The following is a 22,080-nucleotide window of genomic DNA, read 5'->3' as shown; positions in this document are numbered from 1 at the left end:
AGCTTATCGGCGTCTGTTGCAGTCAGCATTTTTCCACTTTAAAGTGATAGCGTGGGAGAATTATCTTTTATATACAAATTTGAATGCAGCCTTAGTGACTCCTCCCAGAAGGGACTTCTAAATATAAGGGGGGTTCCCATCTAGGAACACCTTGTCCCAAAGGGGCCATCACATGTACATATTCTGTATGCAAAGAAGTGCAGATCCAGACTTGAATGCAATTGATCTCTTTAACCACGGACTTCATAGGCGGTAGGGCAAGAGAAGGTGGAATACCCCAAACTCGATGGTCAGGCTTGTCAGACTAGAAGTCACTTGGTGGGTCTCAGTTTCCAGAGGCATCACACACAACTTCTTATGAAGCATGTTATGGTCCACAGAACTGGAGATTGTAGTGTTTCTCTGTTCAAGTGATGACTCTAATCATACATAGGATTGCCCTATGTATACATCTGATATTCTGGTTTTATAGTTATTAAGCAATTTTATAATAAAGTTTTGATGCAATTTTTGTTAGATCTAGCACCTTGTTGGATGTTCCTCACTGCTACATTTAAAGTCTCTATATGTTTGGTGCTACATTTTGGTTTGTTGGACAAAAACACACAGGATGCATCACAGTCCCTGGTGTGGTCACATACAGTTGAGGACAGCAGGTGATATGGGTGTTCGTACATGAAATATATGTCAATACAGACACTTACTGTGGTTTAGATATCAGTGATGACTTTATTTAGGCTACATTTTTTTCAGTTATAGCATGGTGTGTTTTAGGCATGTTTTATTATACATCCCTGTAGAAGGTATGTTTTGCTGGAAACTGCACCAAAAATGCATCAAGCAGACTTTTTGTTGGTAACACAGTCATATACCATATTTATTTTATTTTATTTATTTCAGGTACTTATATAGCGCCGTCAATTTACGCAGCGCTTTACATATATATATTATACATTCACATCAGTCCCTATACTCTCAAGGAGCTTACAATCTAAGGTCCCTAACTCACATTCATACCTATACTAGGGACAATTTAGACAGGATCCAATTAACCTACCAGCACATCTTTGGAGTGTGGGAGGAAACCGGAGTACCCGGAGGAAACCCACGCAGGCACAGGGAGAACATGCAAACTCCAGGCAGGTAGTGCCGTGGTCGGGATTTGAACCAGCGACCCTTCTTACTGCTTGGCGAGAGTGCTACCCACTGCACCACTGTGCCGCCCATATAAATCTATGTGTACTGTAGCTTTGTAATTAAATTTTTGATGACCGCTCCTGTTAACAAAAAGCTAACCAACACAAAACATTTCACAAAAGAGCTGGATGCTTAATCTTAGTAAAATATTAAATGTCAGTACATGACAAGAGACGCTGCATATGTCACACGCTTTATAAACACAGCAAGCAGATTTTTACAGAAGGAAGTTGCTGCAGGTAAATGTGACATTTTCATGACAGAGCTAGTATGGAATTTTAATTGTAGTTCTATCCTGTCCAGAAAAGAGCATACATAAAGCTTTGGGACCATGGCTGTTTATGTTAGGCCGAACATTCATCCTGTGCAGCTGGGTGTCAATTATCTGAACACAGCTACTATGTACACCTATGAATCACTGCGTAGTAAAGAAAGTGACATATTTAACTAGAAACCTGTCGTCTTTCCTGTCATTATATGACATAAGTGAAGCTGGGAGTCTTTTATAAACAAGGCTAGACTAGACCTTTAAAAATCACAAGAGGCACAGCTAATATGAAGTTTTTTTTATGACTTGTCAGTATATACAGTAGATGAAAACACAAACAAAACTGTGTTTGCGATATGCTAATAGTTAACTCTGGGTGTAAAGTCAGAGGTTTTAGTACAATATGTATAATTGCAGCAATTTATGACATTCTCTAAGGTACCAATGATTGTATTGGTAAACCTCCACTGATGAGTACCTTTTGGTTTAGAAATTCACCTGAATGACTATAGCACTACCTTATAGGTGGCCATCAGGATTGCCCACCATGCACCAAATATCCGATATGCCTCTCAGAATCTACCTTGACTTCTTTTTTAAAAGGTCAAAGTTTCCCATTACACAAAGGCACCGGCAGTGCCGGGAAAAGGTTGTCCAGTGCCCAGGGCAAAAATGGCAAACCGCTGCAGTTCTGAAATTACTGTAGGGACAGTAATCTGTACTGGTCCAGGTTAAAATGACTTTAGCAGCATGCTGCCTGCACTGTGAGGCTCCATGCACACTAGCTTAAAAAACACTCATAGCAGCAGCTTTTAAACATTTTATTTTTCTGCTTCTAGAAGCAAATAGTGTTATCCTACTGTATGTGCTCATGCACACTATTTTAGTAGAAGCGGTTTTGAAGCTTCAGCTTCTAGGAGCAGAAAATGCTTTTGGGAGCATTTTGCCAGCAGAAAAAGAGCTGAAAGTTCCTAACTGGCTGGCATAAAAAAGCTATTATAAGCGTTTTTCATTCAGCGTTTGTTTTCTGGCATTTGTTTAGCTTATAGTGTGCATAGAGCCTTGGAGATTTTACCTCCCCCCCAATAAAGTGCTACGCCCCGGGCCCCTGTCCTGGCCCTGGGCATCAGGTATTTGCACCCGCGGTAAGCATAGAAGAACACAGAGGGCATATAGGCCTAGCGCATTTTCCTCAACACATGTACTATTTAGTAAAAATGGAGGTTGAATCTACTCGCAAACCAGTACTTGTGTCATAGCATTATCATAAAATCATCCACTTAAATCCATATGCAAAAATCCACAGCACTTGTAGTCACATCGGCTAACATGTTTCAAGGTTTCCCTCTTCTTCAGAGCCTTGGTTAGATGTCTTAGTGTTGACCAGGAACTTTTTAGTCAGGATCAGTCCTCTCTCTGTTTAGCGCTGCTGTACATACAGCATCGCACAAAAGTGAGTACACTTTTGAAAATAATTTATTATATCTTTTCATGTGACAACACTGAAGAAATGACACTTTACTACAATGTAAAGTAGTGAGTGTACAGCTTGTATAAAAGTGTAAATTTGCTGTCCCCTCAGAAAAACTCAACACACAGCCATTAATGTCTAAACCGCTGGTAACAAAAGTGAGTACAACCCTAAGTGAAAATGTCCAAATTGGGCCCAATTAGCCATTTTCCCTCCCCGGTGTCATGTGTTACAAGGTCTCAGGTGTGTTAAATTTGGTGTTATTGCTCTCACTCTCTCATATTGGTCACTGGAAGTTCACCATGGCACCTCATGGCAAAGAACTCTCTGAGGATCTGAAAAAAAGAATTGTTGCTCTACTTAAAGATGGCCTAGGCTATAAGAAGATTGCCAAAACCCTGAAACTGAGTTGCAGCATGGTGGCCAAGACCTGACAGCCGTTTAACAGGCCTCACCATGGTTGACCAAAGAAGTTGAGTGCATGTGCTTAGCATCATATCCAGAGGTTGTCTTTATGAAATAGACTTATGAGTGCTGCCAGCATTGCTGCAGAGGTTGAAGGGGTGGGAGTTCAGCCTGTCAATGCTCAGACCACACGCCCATGCATCAAATTGGTCTGCATGGCTGTTTTTACCAAAAGGAAGCCTCTTCTAAAGATGATGCACAAGAAAGCCTGCAAACAGTTTTCTGAAGACAAGCAGACTAAGGACATGGATTACTGGAATTACTGTCTGATGAGACCAAGATAAACTTATTTGATTCAGATGGTGTCAAGCATGTGTGGCAGAAACCAGGTGAGGAGTACAAAGACAAGTGCATCTTGCCTACAGTTAAGCATGGTGGTGGGAGTGTCATGGTCTGAGGCTGCATGAGTGGTGCCAGCACTGGGGGGCTACAGTTCATTGAGGGAACTATGAATGCCAACATGTACTGTGACAGACTGAAGCAGAGCATGATCCCCTCCCTTTGGAGACTGGGCCACAGGGCAGTATTCCAACATAATGACCCCAAACACACCTCCTAGACCACCACTGCCTTGCTAAAGAAGCTGAGGGTAAAGGTGATGGACTGGCCAAACATGTCTCCAGACCTAAACCCTATTGAGCATCTCTGGGGCATCCTCAAACAGAAGGTGGATGAGCGCAAGGTCTCTAACATCCACTAGCTCTGTGATGTCGTCATTGAGGAGAGGAAGAGGACTCCAGTGGCAACCTGTGAAGCTCTGGTGAACTCCATTCCCAAGAGGGTTAAGGCAGTGCTGGAAAATAATGGTGGCCACACAAAATATTGACACTTTGGGCCCAATCTGGACATTTTCACTTATGCTGAGTACACACGACCGGACTTTCCTGCAGAAAAGGTCCGATGGAATCATTTCATTGGATATTCCGATCGTGTGTGGGCTTTATCTGACTTTTTCTTTCGAAAATTCTGACGGACCTAGAAATGGAACATGTTTTAAATCTTTCTGAATCAATTCCTATTGGGAAAACCGTTCCTCTGTATGCTATTCCGACGGACTTTGGTGTGATCGTGTGTACACAAGTCCGTTTCAGCGGAACTCTGTCGGAACTCCGTCAGAAAAATCTTCAGAGTTTATACTGACGGAAAAAACGGTTGTGTGTACGCGGCATTAGGGGTGCACTCACTTTTGTTGCCAACGGTTTAGACGTTAATGGCTGTGTGTTGAGTTATTTTGAGGGGACAGCAAATTTACACTGTTATACAAGCTGTACATTCACTACTTTACATTGTAGCAAAGTGTCATTTCTTCAGTGTTGTCACATGAAAAGATATAATAAAATATTTACAAAAATGTGAGGGGTGTACTCACTCTTGACATCTAAACAAGGCTCTGAAGAAGAGGAAAGAGGGAAACCTTCAAAACGTGTTAGCCGATGTGACTACAAGTGTTGTGGATTTTCACATATGGATTTAAGCGGATGATTTTATGATAATGCTATGACACAAGTACTAGTTTGTGAGTATATTCACCTCCATTTTTATTACATAAAACATGTATTGAGGATAATGCACAAAGCCTATGTGCCCTCTGTGTTCTTCTGTGCTTTCAGTTCATTTGGACTCCCCCAGTCTTTGGAAGGCAAGGAGGTGTGCATTATCCACATATACTAACATGTCAAGATAAGAGTCTGATGACAGGTTGGGACTTAACACATAGTGCAGGAGAGTGAACATTTTGATTTGTACCTGCTGTGAAGGAGCAGATTGGGAGTGCAGTGAAGCTGTAGATAAATGGGTTGGGGTGGAGTATTAGGGCACTCTCTTACTTTTCACAAAATGAACATATAAGGTCAGAACTTTGGAATCAGCCATTGCTTACTTGATTTGTACAATGTTGTACAAGAATTGAACTATTCTTGGTATTCTCATGTATTTCTAACTTCTGTGTTTTCAGTTGCCCCTTTATGTTTCCTGTATCCTGAGCCCGCCAGACTATATCAAGTGTTTCGGGAGATGTATGTGCGCTTCTTTTTTCGCCTCCACTCCATCTCTTCCCATATATCTGTGAGTTACTATGTTTCGTTGGGTACTAGGACATCGGGCAGTGTGTAAAACTCTAGGGTGACTAATAAGTAATGATAGGATTATTTTGCTATATAGCAACCAGTAGAGTATAGATCAGCCTTTCTCAATCTTTTTCACACAGAAGAACCCTTGAAATATATTTACGATATCGGAGAACCCCTGCTAAAAATGACTCTGCAAATCTGCAATTCATAATACATTTGTGTGATGGTCAGAGGGAAGAATGTTCCTTACATTTGTGATCATTGGGAAGAATTACCCCCTTACTGTATAGATAGCTAAAAAGAACAGTGATGTCAAAGGGGAACTCATCGGAGAGGCAGACATTGCTCATTGTTTAAGGAACCCCTAGCAACCTCTGGAGAAACCCCAGGGTTCCATGGAACTCTGATTGGGAAACCTTGGTCATTTAAAGCGCAGTGCTTCCTAATGTCCCCTTTTGTCTGACAGAGGACTGTAAAGGCCCAGATGCTTATATATAGAAATATGGCTGACTTCAGTGAAAGGCAGACTCTGAGGCTGTGAAGTTATTGGCAATGGAGTTAAATGTAAGCAGCAGCACAGCATCAGAATAGCACCAGGCTGACTTTCACTGAAGTCAGCCTCCCTTGAATACATGAAGCCAAGACTTTATATACTCTGTCTGAAGGGACATTATCAAGGAACAAGCTGTGCCCACATTACAGCAGTTATAGACTTACAGCCAACTATCAACAAGTGCAGCAGGAATAACAGCAGTAATTGAATTAATTATAGCCAATAGTTATAAAAGTCTATCCTTACAAAATAAAAAAGAATACTTCTATTTTAGCTCAGGTATAACCCACCAGCCTTGTTTATGTTTTAGCAATCTAATGGTACTATAACACATGTTAATGAATTCTTCTTATATTTTATACCATGGAGAATTCAGCAGGAAAAGCAGGACTTGCCAACAGGGGAAGCAGAGGTGACTACTCTGGTGGGCAGATCTCACCACCGGTGCACCTCATAGGGGAAGCTGGTGGGCTGGCCTCTAAATAAGTAAAATAAATTACCAGAGTAAGGTATTACATTTTATATGCCCTTTAATATACTAGAATGCTCTGATAATAAACTATTTGTCAAAAAAAAACAAAAAAACATGTAGGGCCATTTTCCACTACGCGTTGCTTTGTTGCATTAGGTTAGGGCAGTCCAGTTACTTTAAATGGGCTGACAGCACACCTCAACACACAAAAAATGCTATACTTTTAGTAATGAAACACAATGCAAACCTTGTTTGCTGTGTTTTGCTGTATGATGGCAATGTACATCATATCATGTGATAAAATGCATGTTTTAATGTGTTACCACAATGCTCAAGTGTGAATGGACACTTATTGCAAATTAGTCTTAGATGGAAATTGTCATTGTATTCGAGGGTAATCTTCTCTCAATACTACTATTAATAGGCTTGGTTTTGGCCTTCATATTTTCTTTTGACCTCCTTTTTTTTTTTTTTTTTACATTGTGTTACTGAGGGAATACATTTTGTGTTCTATCACACTAATAATAATAGCTTGATAGGAATAGGAAAGTATTTTCCTTTTATTTTAGCATGTAGGTAGGCATAGAGCATCATTAGGCACTTTGAGTAGAGTGTTATAATTTGTGTTTTTCCATTGTATGTTCTACAGTACAAAGATAACTTTATTCCTTTATGTTTTGTAGGGAATAATGTCACTGTGTCTGCTGTTTGAGAGCCTTCTTCAGACGCATCTCCCGCAACTTTTCTATCATCTTCGAGAGATCGGCGCACAACCGTAGGTTTTTGGGGGGTTTTTTTGGAAGGGGAGGGGGTGCAATGTGTTATCACCTAAAGCAGTCAATGTATTATAATGTGAAAAGCTGTAGCAAACTAAGGCTTCTTCACACAGTAAAACATGTGATTGAGCCTAGATTGTACCACTCAAGACCTAACATACAGCAAAGGGGCTGTATAGATGCTGTGACCACAATGCAAAGGATTAGGATTTGTGGCACATTTTTTTTTGGCTTGTCGAGCTTACAGGCAGTACAGCTTATCAGTCCCTCCCATTCAAGTGAATGGAGCCACGCTGCAACCACAAGGCAAACAATTGCAGCATGTTAATTTCATTCAAAATTGCCTTCGCATAAAAAACAAACACAGGCATTTAAGAATGCACGATCCCCTCCTGAACATCTGGATGCAGCTGCCTAGCTGCCCTCTGAAAACTGATCAACCGCAGATTGTTTGTCAAAGACTGCTGCAGTGTGATCTTTAGTCAAAAAGAAGCCTTAGTTCTTACTTTGGCTTAATCACCGAGAGTACTTACTCTTACTAGTTTATGAGGAACACAAATCAGAGCGTCTTCAGTGCACTAAAAAAGATGCTTAGCCATTAGTGATTTATTATTTGGGGTAATAAGCACCATTTTTTAATCGTCCAATATAATTAACTCATTAGATAAATTGAAGGCTTCTGGACCTGTAAATAGATTGAAGAAATTAACCCATTGAATTGGTTGTGCAGAAAAGGCTAGGCGGCACAGTGGCTAAGGAGTTAGCACTTCTGCCTAGCTGCATTAGGTTCATAGGTTCGAATCCCAACCACAACACTAACTGTGCCGGCATGGGTTTCCTCCGGGTACTCCGGTTTCCTCCCACCCTCCAAAGACCTGCTGGTAGGTTAATTGGTTCCTTTCTAAATTGATCATAATATATGTATGAATGCGAGTTAGGGACCTTAGATTGTAAACTTCTTGAGGGCAGGGACTGATGTGAGTGTACAATATATATATATATATATACACAGTTGCGATAAGTATGTGAACCCTTTTGGAATGATATGGATTTCTGCACAAAGTGGTCATAAAATGTGATCTGATCTTCATCTAAGTCACAACAATAGACAATTAGACAATCACAGTCTGCTTAAACTAACACACAAAGAATTAAATGTTACCATGTTTTTATTGAACACACCCTGTAAACATTCACAGCGCAGGTGAAAAAAGTATGTGAACCCTTTGACTAATGAGATCTCCAAGAGCTAATTGGAGTGAGGTATCAGCCAACTGGAGTCCAATCAATGAGATGAGATTGGAGGTGTTGGTTACAGCTACCCTGCCCTATAAAAAACACACACCAGTTCTGGGTTTGCTTTTCACAAGAAGCATTGCCTGATATGAATGATGCCTCGCACAAAAGAGCTCTCCGAAGACCTACGATTAAGAATTTATGACTTGCATAAAGCTGGAAAGGGTTATAAAAGTATCTCCAAAAGCCTTGCTGTTCATCAGTCCACGGTAAGGCAAATTGTCTGTCAATGAGGTGAAGAAGAATCCTAGAGTGTCAGCTAAAGACTTACAAAAGTCTCTGGCATATGCTAACATCCCTGTTAGCGAATCTACGATATGTAAAACACTAAACAAGAATGGATTTCATGGGAGGATACCACAGAGGAAGCCACTGCTGTCCAAAAAAAACATTTCTGCACGTTTACAGTTTGCACAAGAGCACCTGGATGTTCCACAGCAGTACTGGCAAAATATTCTGTGGACAGATGAAACCAAAGTTGAGTTGTTTGGAAGAAACACAACACTATGTGTGGAAAAAAGAGGCACAGCACACCAACATCAAAACCTCATCCCAACTGTGAAGTATGGTGGTGGGGGCATCATGGTTTGGGGCTGCTTTGCTGCATCAGGGCCTGGATGGATTGCTAACATCGAAGGAAAAATGAATTCCTAAGTTTATCAAGACATTTTGCAGGAGAACTTAACCATCTGTCCACCAGCTGAAGCTCAACAGAAGATGGGTGTTGCAACAGGACAATGACCCGAAGCATAGAAATAAATTAACAGAATCGCTTAAACAGAAGAAAATACGCCTTCTAGAGTGGCCCAGTCAGAGTCCTGACCTCAACCCGATTGAGATGCTGTGGCATGACCTCAAGAAAGCGATTCACACCAGACATCCCAAGAATATTGCTGAATTGAAACAGTTCTGTAAAGAGGAATGGTCAAGAATTACTCCTGACCGTTGTGCGCGTCTGATCTGCAACTAGAGGAAACGTTTGGAGTTTGAAGTTATTGCTGCCAAAGGGGGTTAAACCAGTTATTAAATTTAAGGGTTCACATACTTTTTCCACCTGCACTGTGAATGTTTACATGATGTGTTCAATAAAAACATGGTAACATTTAATTCTTTGTGTGTTATTAGTTTAAGCAGACTGTGATTGTCTATTGTTGTGACTTAGATGAAGATCATCATTTTTTGACCAATTTGTGCAGAAATCCATATCATTCCAAAAGGGTTCACATACTTTTTATTGCAACTGTATATATATAAATAATCATTATGTAGCAATTGATGAAAAACGATACAGGTTTAAAAGCTTTTACTTAATGTCCAACTCCAGGAAAACTGAAAATTAACCCTAAGAATTAACTTGCTTAATCCTCCTCTCGTCTGTGCTGCTAGACTGGTCCTCTCTCCTCTTCCCCATGCTCCAGCGGTCTAAAGCCTGGTACATACTATATGTTTTTTTCCATTCAACCCGGCAGGATGAACGAAAAAAACCTGTCAGCTTCGGTCAGAGCTGCTGTACTACTGATCCGAAGTTACTACAGCGATCTTCCCCAGTGAGCTGTTGTGTTCTGACAGGAGGACGGCCCCCGGCAGAACACTCCCATCAGCGCTCTCAGCTGTTGGCTGCTGGTTTTTTAGCAGGCTCGTCCAACAGGAGCCGGCCATACAGCCGGCGTCTATCGGACTGGCTGCCATACACATGGGCCGAATGTGAGCTGTTTTTAATTTATCCGGTCGATGCCGCCTTGGGTTCGGCCTGTGTGTACGGGGCTTAAGCTCTTGAATTCCTCAAGATTGATGCAGGGTCTATAGCCCTACATTGGACATTATGACTCAGAGGGGGACCGTCCACCATCGGAGCATAAGGGGAGCATTGCCTGCCAGGGAAGTGGAGGATCGGGTAAGTAAAAGTGCTTTTACGCTTCCCTAGAATAAACAAGCAGTAAACCCTTGCAGTGGAGACGCAGCCATTCTGCAAGGGTGAATTTTCCAGTTTTCCATGAAATTTCTCTGAGTTGGGCTTTAAAAGTTGACCTCCTTTTTTTATTTGTTTGCTGTTTCAGTTTACGCATCTCGTTCAAGTGGATGGTTCGAGCATTTTCTGGCTATCTGGCTACCGATCAGCTGCTGCTATTGTGGGACAGAATCCTTGGCTACAATTCCTTGGAAATTCTTGCTGGTAGGATTATCTGGTTTCATTATTTACTATTTGTATTATTAATGTTTGTTAACGAAATCCATAGCAAGCCACGTATTGCTCTGTTGCTAACAAAAATATTATGTAAACAGGGAGAGATTCACTCCAGGTTCAGCAAATCTCTTGTGCTTTGTCTAAATAAATGAAGAATTAAAGAACGAGAAGTAATTGTAGTCAGTAGAAAATATGAAGGAAGATGTTGAAGCGTGTTATGGGACGCATGGAGGTTCAGCAGTCTTTGGGTGCCTGTTTCCTGTTTTTATTTTTAACGCCGGGCTGTGAGTTTGTGACTCTCTAAATAGAACTGAAGGCAAAACATTTAAAAAAAAAATTTTGGATAGATTAAGGGACAGTTATAACCCCTGTGTTTTTTTTTTTTTTTTACCGTCTGTGTCCATTGGGGGATTTCTCTTCACTTCCTGTCCCATAGCTACAACAGTAGTCACCATAATTGGTGCCCACATTTCCCCTCTATTCCTGTTCTGGTAAACACTCAGAATTTTGACTTATGTGGATAACAGTCACCAGGGCAAATTGAGAGGGTAAGGCAGCCCATAGATAATGATAACTCTTTTTTTTTTTTTTCTTTTCCTTCAACCAGTAGGTTAAACGAAAAGAAAAAAAAAAAGACCCAATTCCACCATCCGCACATTCAATGTGGATGGGGGAATCCTCTCCCAAGTTTGACCAATGTAACTATGTATGAAGTATCCATGCCTGGAATTCCTCTTTAAATCAGTAAAGGCTGATTCACACCTGAATCACACAGGAAACGTGATCAGCGTTCCTGTGCAATTCCTGTTTGACTCAGTAAGGTGCGATTTTCCGCCCATTCATTTAACTGGGCTGAAATCGCAAAGGCAGTGCACTGGATTGCATGTTAATGTGATAGCTTTCGATCCAGTGCAGGCAAATGCAATGTATTTGTAGTGTTGTTAGGATTAAATTGACACCGGCAGCAGATCGCACACCCAGTGTGTTTTGAACACAATTCAGGAAACATGCATGGAACGCAGGTTTCCTGCACTGCTTTCCAATGTGAATGAGCCCTAAATGTAATCTATTGCATTTAGTGTTAGTACTTTGCTGTTTGCCTTGTATCAGGTGTGCTATATTGACACTTGTGTAATCACAGACTGTGGGCATGGAGGTAACCTAACTATATTGCCAGTAAAGTAAGGTATTCTACAGGTAAGTCCAGTCACCGTACTGGCTGTACTATCCGGTAGGTCTGTGTAGATTGCCTCTCCTTTCAGCCAATCGGGGTGATGGGTCTCAAGACCCACTTGCTGATTGGCCAGTAGGAGGGTCAGTATTACAATAGTTAATAGTGAATATTCATTCGCTGTTGTAACACACCTGGGTGGGCTCTTAGCGCATTCACTGCGCCCTGAGCCCATCATTTTTTGAAGCCTATTAGAGTCTCTAGCTCTAATAAGGTGCTTCAAAAAAACACCCATCCCGCATTGGAATTCATGCATCTGGCGTCCTGAAAGGGGCCGGACGTATGTATAGAGGAGGTGGCGATGGATAGGGGCGGCACCCATGGACGGGCCGCCCCTGGTTGGTACAGTATAGTATAATAATGACAGCTGTGGTGGAGCAGTGTGGCAAAGCTACTTAATAGTGCAGTGAGCAGGCTGGGGTAGTGGAGTGACTTGAGAAGTGGATGATAATGGATTATATTTCTGAGGACATGTGAATCAGAAGAGTGTATAAGCAGAATTCAGAATGACATGTTTTGATAGATACATTTGTGGAAATATATTTTTTCAAACTGCAGATTTAGCAGCATGACTAGAGTCCCATGGCTTTTGCCTGTCATGGCTAAGGCCAGCAATACACAGTTCGAATCTTGGCCAGTTCAGCAGGCTACAACTTCCTGACTTCCTCAAGTTTTGCTAGTTAGTGAACATGATGCGTGTCACCTTGTGGGGTGCTGCAAAGGTCCAATCTGTCCCAGTACTAGAACCATTAGGGAGTCAGGCAGTTACAGCTATCATGACAGGTTCCCTTTTATACTAAAAGTTCAATTCTAATTTTCTTAACATCTGCAAGCCGCCATTTAATTTAAGATAGTATGATATCAGTCTGCTTTATTAATGTTTGGAAAAGGTCCTTGCATATCTCATTCACGTAGAAGTTTGCTAATTGGCAAAGTGAGTCATGCGTGAGGTGTCAGCTGGAGGACACGTATGAATGATCACTCCAGATGGTAGCTGGTGTCTGCTGGATGGCATTTTAACAGCAGTCTGCCTTCTCTGTGTGTACTACAAACCTTGCGTGTTTCAGAAACCACTTTCTCCCCTCTATTTCCTCCATTGCTGGATTTCCCAGCTGTTTACTCATATACTCTACATTCCACTGATCCAGACAATAATCTGTTTTTTCTTACCTATGATTAGAATACAGTATGTAAAACAATGTGTTTTAACCATCTTCACCTAGGGCACATAAAAGTATAGAAGAATAACACACATGACATAATCTATTATGTAATCTGTCACCCATAAATGAAAAAGTACATTTAGACCTCTACTTGCAAATGGAGCCTTAGCTGTTATGTGCAGGAGACCCATCGGGGGTTCCCGCTAATTTAGCTGGGGATAGAAGCATTAAAAGCAGTGGGAGACAGACAGCTCCTGAAAACGAATTACAGCTGCTCACATGTAATCTCCCATGGAGTGATTACCTGCGAATGATCTGCCGTGGACACAGTCTGAGTCCAGGGCCAATAACTCGCAGGTAATTGCTGCTTAAGTGATTACATGCAAGGGACCACAATTAGCTGTAGGATCTGTCTGACTCCCTTTGCTTTCAATAGGGTTTTCGCCTGCAGCTGATCACAAGGAATTCCTCTGTACAAAAAAGTGGCAACCACCCCAACTTATAAATGGCCTTTGCAGCAGGATGCACATGGAAGGGCAAAGTACATCGCAAACAAAGAATTTCCCAGCACACTTACCAGCTAGCCTGCAAAACAACCAAATTGTCCCTGTCTAACAGTTTACATTAAAAACGGAGGGTTTTGTTTTCACGCATTTGTAAATATATACATAAGCTGCAGTGCCTACGCCAAGGGACCTCTGTATATACTGCGGTTCTAAATCTGTGTGTTTGTGATGTGCATTGGATGCCTTCGCTGCCATTGTGCTATTGCTGGACGTCACGTGCATCCCTGTGCTTTTAAGGAGAGGTGGAGGCATACTTGCCCTCATTCTATCCATTCTTATATGTGCTCCTACTATGGAGCAGAGCCGATCCGCCCTATACGCTCACTACGCAAGCTGCGTAGGGCCCCGCAAATTACTCAAGGCCCCGCCTTCCCCTCGTGTCATAGCGCGTCAATTATTGTTTACAACATCCAGTGCCGGAACGTTAGGAGTCGTTGCAGTCGCATTTGCGACTGGTCCCATCCGTTATACCACTGTGGGTGGGCCCCCAAGACCCAGCATCCCCCCCTGCACCTCTGGCTGGCCGTTTAGAGTGCAGTGGGGAGAGGTGGGAGGAGGTGGAAGACGGCGATTGGCAGCTCTATATTGCCTCTGTGGGCGGCGGGATCTCCCTGGGGCTTGTAGTATTCTCTCGAGTGTCAGTGTATACAGTGGAGAGGAGAAGAGAGGGGCCTCTGACCCGGGCAGGTATCAGTTTCACTTTCACCCTGCTTGAACACTGTTGCTGATGCCCAGGTCAGAGGCCCCTCCCCTCTCCGCTGTATACATTCGGAGATAGAACTACTAGCCCCAGGGAAATCCCCCTGCCTGTGGACACCATAGAGCTGCCGATTGCCGCCTCCCACCTCCACCAGCCAGGTACAGGGAAACCTCTGCAAGGGGGAGGAGTCAGCTGTTTGGGGACCCTGATGTAAGAGGGGGGGCTTTCTAGGGACACTAATGTAAGGAAGGGGCCCTTTGGGGACACTGATGTAAGAGAGAAGGCTCTCTGGAGACACTAATGTAAGGGGAGGCTCTCTTGGGACCCTGGTGTGAGGGGGGGCTCTCTGGGGACCCTGGTGTAAAGGGGGGCTCTCTGGGGACCCTGGTGTAAGGGGGGGCTCTCTGGGGACCCTGGTGTAAGGGGGGGCTCTCTGAGGACCCTGAATGAGGGAGGATTGTATTGGGAGCACTGAAGTCTCAAGTGTGACTGTGTGGCAATGACAAATGGTTTACATAGCTCACGGCATCACGGATCAGGTAGAGGGCCCCTTAGCAGAATTTTGCTTAGGGCCCCAGGGAGGTCAGGATCGGCACTGCTATGGAGGCTCTGGAAATTTAGAGTTAAGACTGCAGTATATACAGAGGTCCCTTGGTGTGGGCACTGCGGCTTACACATATATTTGCAAATGTGTGCAAACAAATTCCTCTGTTTTAATGTAAACTGTTAGACAGGGTCAATTTGGTTGTTTTGCAGGCTCACTAGTAAGTGTGCTGGGAAATCTTTTGTTTGATTGTGAGTACAAGCAGTGCCGTCTTAATAGCATCATGGGCCCCTGGGCAAAGTAATGCTCTGGGGCCCCTAAAATGGAAACAGCATGGGTAAACAGACAACAAGTAAGCAGGAGGCAGACAAGCGGAGCTTCCTCTTTTGGGTGGAGCTCCGCTTTAACTACATGAACAATCATTCTGTACAGCAAAGAAACAGTGGGAAAATACTACAAACATAGTAACAAAGCTGTCCTGTGCATATAATATATCTGCTAGAATGATGCTCAGAATAGTTGTAACAAGTATAGACACGGCTGCCAATAAAAATCATGAGGCACCATCCAGCCTGACAGGGCCTCAGATACCCCCAATATTGTAACCCCTCTACATACATCTTGTACATATCCAGCACTCCTAACTCCGCCCAACCAGAAACACCCCCCCCACACACACACACACACACACACACACACACACACACACCAGGTTTCCCCCTACTATTGTTACCCTGTTACCACCTCCACACCCCCTGGATTGTCAACCCCAAATACCTCCCGAGCACTATGGCCCCTCTACACCTTCGATATCCCCCCAGCATGCTGACCCCTCTACACCCCAGATATCCCCCTAGCACGCTGACCCCTCTACACCCCAGATATCCCCCCAGCATGCTGACCCCTCTACACCCCAGATATCCCCCCAGCACGCTGACCCCTCTACACCCCAGATATCCCCCCAGCACTCAGATCCCTCTACACCCCAGATATCCCCCCAGCACTGTTATCATATACCATAAGATACCCCTTGTATTGTGACCCCACTACATCCCTGATACCCCCTACACTGTGGCCTCTCTACATCCCTGATACCTCTAGCACTATAGCCACCCAAGATACCCCAAGCATTGCTACCCCTATACACCCCAGATCCCCCCTCTCGGCCTTGTTTTCTCCCATACACCCTTGATATCCCCCAGCAAAATTATTCCATCCATGTAGTACCCCCTTTTTTCAGTAGAGATGCAGTGCATGTGAACTTTTGAACTTGTGCCCACCTCCAGCACTGCGACAAGGACTCGCCTATACCAATCAAGTCATGCAGGCAGAAGGAGGGGCAGAGGAGGGAACATCCCTCCGGGAATTCCAAGCCCTTCGGTGCAAACAGTGCTGGAAATGCCACTTCCGCAGGTGGGCTCTCAGTGCCGACTCAGCAGCTCCCACTCCAGCTCCTACCTTGCAGCCTCCGAGTCTCGAGCATTTAAGCTGCATGGGGCGGGGTCAGAGCATCACTGGCGCTCCAGCCCCGCCCTGCTGGCTGTGAAATAGGCATTGTTCTGCACAGCACCGCTGCCAGCCTGCCTCCCCTGTGTATCCATCACTCTCAGTACCATCATGGGGCCCCCAATTTCCAGTCAGCGTGGGCTCAAGGAGCAGCTGCTTTGGGGAAAGTGCAGGGGCCCCCATGCAGCTGGGGCTCCTGGGCAGAGCCCAGGTGTGCCCGCCCATTAGGATGGCCCTGATTACAAGGAATCCATGCTGGGTGTCCCGCATGTAATTGCTTAAAGCCCCATTTTCAAGTGTGAATGGGGCCAAGATGAATGATTACAAGCAATATTTTGTTTTTAATTGTTTATTAAATGTAACCGTTTTTTAAAACTTTCCTTCACCCTGTTTGCTTTTACTTGTTTTTCACCTAGGACATAGATTACCTTTGAGTTTCTGCGGAAGATCTTTTCTTTTGTCACTGTATTTAAAGTATATGATCGACAGTGGGCTCATCTAAGTCTGCATTTTTCTCTATATTGATCACTAGAGATTTCAACAATTGTAATTGTATGTAGTAATAATAATTCTAATTTTGGAGACTTGTGCTATTGCCAATTATACGCTATTACATGCTGGACTCCATTGTTGCCTATGTGTCGCAATCTATTAATTGCGGGATATTCCCGTAGCAAAAATTTTGCCTGTGTGTGCCTAACCAAAAGCAACAGTAAGCATTTTTCACCCCAAGACTTCACAAAAGACATCCCAACCCATCTATCTGATATATTTATGGCAAAAACATTTTGTGACATTAAATAGAACATATTTTACATTGCATTTTTTGCAAGAATTAGTTAGACCGTAACAATTTAAACTAAAAAAAAAGGGAAAACCTAGAAAAAGAATAAATTAGTTTGGACTACAGATGTCACAGATGACTTATGGGCTGAAGAACCACTGATCCAAGACCCTGTACACACCAACCTTAAACAATGTCTGTGGTCATCAGAATACTCCCATTTCAAAGCTTTGGGTGCGCAGTGTGGAAAAGTATGTCTAGGGATGTAGTTCTGGTGTTGCATGAGTTTATGTGCCCAGGGACAGTAAATGGAGGTGTAGAGAAATGGCTTTAGACACAATATGAGACGTCTGATATTTTGCCCTATTCTGTCCATGCTACCCAAATCAAGTTAAAAGGAGACAAGACTTTGCCAATGTGTGCTCTGAAAAAAAATTGTTTTCATAGCAATAAAACATGAAATAAATGGTAAAGTGTTCCACACAATAAATAAATTTATAGTATATACAGCTACAGCTATCTATTTTTTACCTTCTTATTTCCTTCCCTTTCAGAAGTAACTTTAGGAAGATAATAATAATAGTACATTGTGAATATCAATATGCTATTTAAATAAACAGGTATTATAAAGTTTGGTCATACTGTTAGAATGTATGGGGCTATGTAGCTGCCACAGAGGGTTGTTACCCAGAAGTTTTTCAAAGATGTGAGATATTTTTACTGAATATTGTGTATTTATTCAATTATATGTTAAAATTTTAACAAGTGTTTATTAAAAAATGAAAAAAAAAAATCTCCCAATCCTTTTATCAATATCTCAAGGTTTGGTTCTCAAATGATGGAAAAATAGTTTCTGAAATGAACAAATCTTTGGTAATATAGCAAATGTAAAGTGTATGTAAACCTTAACAATTAATTACTCTTAGGCCCCTTTCACACTGAGGAGTTTTTCAAGTGCTTTTGCGTTAAAAAAAAAAAAAAAAGTGCCTGAAAAGCTCAAGAAAAATACTTCCCTTTTAAAATCTATTTCATACCGGGGCAGTGTGCTTGCGGTGCAGTTAAAAAAAATCCTGATTGGAGCATGTTTGGGGAGCTAAAAAAACGCTCCTCCTTATTGAAACTAATGGGAAGTGCCTTAAAAACACCCACAGCATTTTTGGTGCAGTTTTTGAGTCACGTGCCCTTTAAAAAGCACTACAAAAGCGATCAGTGTTTTACTGTCAGGTTTGAAGCGAACCAGTGTGAAAGGGACCTCACTTGCTCCCTTTTGGCCTGTTGAATAAACCACTGAAAGTGTTTTGATATATCTGTTCGATAAATGCAAATATACCTGTTGATCCTACCTGAAATCTTGTCGGCTTAGAACTTTCCGGGCTCTCTGCCTGCTAATATTGTTCCCAGCTTTCCATGTGGACATTGAGCTAAGGTATGGGGGTATGAAAAAGAGAGGTGTGCCCTAACACACTTTCTGTCCTAGTGTGACAACACTGCTCCAATATAGATACAATACAGTGGGTGAGTGTTGTCATCCTTGGACAGGAAGTGTTTTATTGGCAGGATCACCGGGTAAAATAAAGAGAAAAAGATCACCAAAAAAATGAATGCAGGCACAAATCTAAGTTGCAAGCTTGGTAAACAGCCATATATTAACTTTTTACTGTTAGGTTTAAATTCACTTTAATGCTATAATAATTAGGCTATGTTCACACTTGCTCAGGCACAACAGTCCATTCATTTGAATGGGCGGCCGTGCCCCATGAAATGCAGGAAAGAAGTCCATGCACTGCTTTGGAAATCACAGCCCGCATGGGATCCACAAGTATAACGCGGTTCCCAGTGCGGGTACGATTTCCAGTGCAGGCGGCATGCCATTAGGATTAATGTCACCCGCCCACGATTCCTGCGTTTCACTGTGCGGGTGGTTGCAGCTGCGGGAATTTGTACAGGTCCCGCAGCTGCACCACCCGCACAGGTTTGAACCTAGCCTTAAAGAGCATTCTTCCAAATACTAAAGATTCTTTTTGGGGTGGGTTATAGTGTCATACCAGGTTATTGCTAATAGTGGTGGTCTTTAACAGTAGAAGGTAGAAGAGACAACCTCACCCTCAGGTTTTCATCTGTAATGGAATGAGAGGTCAGAATTGTCACTTAAGCATTCCCCTTGAATTAGTAATTTGACTAAATGGCAGCAGCTGAGAGGATGAAGTAGGATTTTCGCTGCCAGCTGATCTGTTGTGAGCACCAACCATGGTAAGTATGTCATTTATTCCTTATCTTGGTATTACACATAGTTTTATTATTGAACTACAACTCCCTTTTTTCCTCACAGAGTCCTCAGTCAGCCTGTGACATTTGAGACCGGTAATTCTACAACTGCTGTGAGCCATCACTATGCTCTATTTACTCAGATGCACAGGATGTTCATTCTGCTGGCTGCGGACATCTGTAGTATTGTATGGATACGTGTATTTCACAGCTCAGAGCAGAAATGATGAATTATTTCTAATGATAATTAGTAGGTCAGCAGTTGAAATGTTCCACATTCTCTTGCAGTGCTGGCAGCTGCTGTGTTTGCTTTCCGAGCAATGAACCTGATGGAGGTGACATCACTGGCTGCTGCTGAAGTAAGGATAAGTTTCTCTAGAGATGGAAATAGTTCCTGACACATTGCCAAGTGCAGTAATTTGAGATCACCCTGTTCCTCTCAAGTAATGCATGCTTCCCTGCCTCGATTTTTAGTCTGGCTACAAACCCAAATGAAGTTCTAATAAAATGCAATCGTTTACACCTGTTGACAAGTGGTATAGAATGCATAGCACCAGGATATTTTCCTCCGCTCTTTAGCTTACATGCCATTTAATTAATACTGTCTGCACTGATGAGGTCAAGTGCCTTGAGTTCACCATGAATATGTCCAGACCAAGAAGTTTTACAGATGGCATTACTGAAATTGCAGAGTTTATGTGGTGCTCATAAAAACTAGATTCAGAAAGCCAAGTGAGGTTTTTATTCACTTTGCTGTGAACACAACTGTAACCTCTGAGTCCCTCTCTGTTGCTTGTATTAAAGCAGTTTGTGCAATAGAAGTCCATTGGGCTAGCTACTTAAAATCAACAAAACCAAAAATTACATGCAGTCTGTCAATAGCATTAACAGCATGTTTTTTGTTTTCCCCTTGTATTATTTATATTATCATCTGATCCTGTAATAGTGTGACTTCTCTTACTACTTCAATAATATCACCCAGGAGAGTAATTTCTTTTTTTTTTTTTTATCATTTCACATTTTATAGAAACAGTTTTTCCTTAAACATTCATTAAGGGACACAGGTGGCAGGTATTCTGAGACTCTGGGTTATGATGCTCCCTTCAGGAGATTGGACACTGGCAGCAAAGCTCTAAGAGAACCTAGTATAACTTATCCCACTCTCATCATGCACCAGCTGTTTGCTAGCATCCTAGGAGAATGCATGTCATTTTTATTCTATGAGAAGTAATTCCATTTATTTGCCTTTATTTTCTTGGAGGTTGTACCTGGACCCTGCACAGTGGAGGTCGCAAGGATGGTCTGTAATGTGACTTATAGGTACTGAGCTCTGTTTGGGTGCTCTCCGGACACTTGGTGTACTGTGTGAATTAGCTGGGTGTTTTACAGGTCCTGGGCCAAGCTGCACCCAACTGATGGAAGCCAGACCCTGAAGACCCCTTTGATTGTATGCCCACCAGAGGGATGAAGTCTGTCTTTTTCCCAATTAGTGCCGGTTCACACTATATCGATGTCAGACATCGCATGTGATTTGCACAGTATGCTGTGCAAATCACATGCGATGTCTGTGCAATGCGAATTCAACCATGCACCAAAATCGTGCAGGACCCTTTTTTTGTCGGTACCAGAATTGGATCCCATGGGTTCCGATTGCTGTCTGAATTCACAGTTCACACTGCAATATGCAAACTGATCTGGGGGTGTCATTAACTTTCTATTGACACCCGCAGCGGTTCGCATAGGGCAGTATGAACTGCCTGCGAGTTCTATGCGATGTGGGAACCGGCACTGAAAATGCGCTGGTTCCCGTATCGCGCTGGTGTGAACTGACACTCAGTGTTTCTCCATTTATTTGAGCAACAAAACCCATGGTTCCCCCCCTGATGGTTGATATAAGCCAGGGCGTCATCCGACTGAATGTGAATCGAATGACCCCTGTCCCTGTAGAGATCATCCTGGTTTTAAAGATCTTGTGGATAAATGTCTAAAAGCCCCTTCCGAAGCCCTATTCTCTCTCAGGGGTCCTGCCCTACAACCAGCCATGGTCTGCCAGACCTTAAGTGTCAGGTGCAAGGATATGCCTAGAGATTGTGGTTGTTAACGGATCATTCCATTCTCCAACAATTGGAGCTCATACCTGTGGCCCTACTGTATTTATTAGATGGCCTTGCTGATATCATTTGTCTAATATCCGGAATTGGTCTCCTATCTTTACACATGCAGATAGCCCTTTTGCTCAAATGTTTGTCTGCATAGCACCAGTGCAAGAAGTGGCTACTGCACACGTTCTTTGATGGGGAATGTAGCATTCCTAGATAACTTTATCAGTGACATACCTGGGGGAAAAGCACCCTTTTGCCCCAGCAAAAGAAACTTAGTCTGGGAAGCCCTTTACTTCAGAAATGAAAAAGAAGACTCTGCCATAAGTTTTGGCAATCCAAATCCTTACAACCTGCGACTAAGACAATGAGGCGATGCCCCTTCTCATAGTGGGGGGTATTTGTTGGCTTTTGCAGCAACTTGAGTTTAGAGCATGGTATCCAGGGGCTACAAGCAAGAATTTCTGTCT

At 42.8% G+C, this 22,080-nt stretch overlaps 1 protein-coding gene across 3 annotated transcripts in view; it reads left to right on the top strand.

Moving 5' to 3' along the window:
* The window catches only part of TBC1D19 (TBC1 domain family member 19), a 293,521-nt gene that overhangs the window by 251,440 nt on the left and 20,001 nt on the right, over window positions 1–22,080 (top strand). For all 3 annotated transcript variants that reach the window (XM_073609088.1, XM_073609081.1, XM_073609095.1), the window contains 4 exons: window positions 5,356–5,465; window positions 7,179–7,270; window positions 10,625–10,740; window positions 19,800–19,870. In XM_073609088.1, the coding sequence (XP_073465189.1) occupies window positions 5,356–5,465; window positions 7,179–7,270; window positions 10,625–10,740; window positions 19,800–19,870 (389 nt within the window). The remainder of the gene's footprint in view (window positions 1–5,355; window positions 5,466–7,178; window positions 7,271–10,624; window positions 10,741–19,799; window positions 19,871–22,080) is intronic.

The sequence above is a fragment of the Aquarana catesbeiana genome, linkage group LG01, assembly GCF_042186555.1.
Source record: "Aquarana catesbeiana isolate 2022-GZ linkage group LG01, ASM4218655v1, whole genome shotgun sequence".
In the NCBI taxonomy this organism is placed as follows: Eukaryota; Metazoa; Chordata; class Amphibia; order Anura; family Ranidae; genus Aquarana; species Aquarana catesbeiana.
The sequence above is the reverse complement of the archived record's forward strand: the minus strand, read 5'-3'. Positions and strand labels throughout refer to the sequence as shown.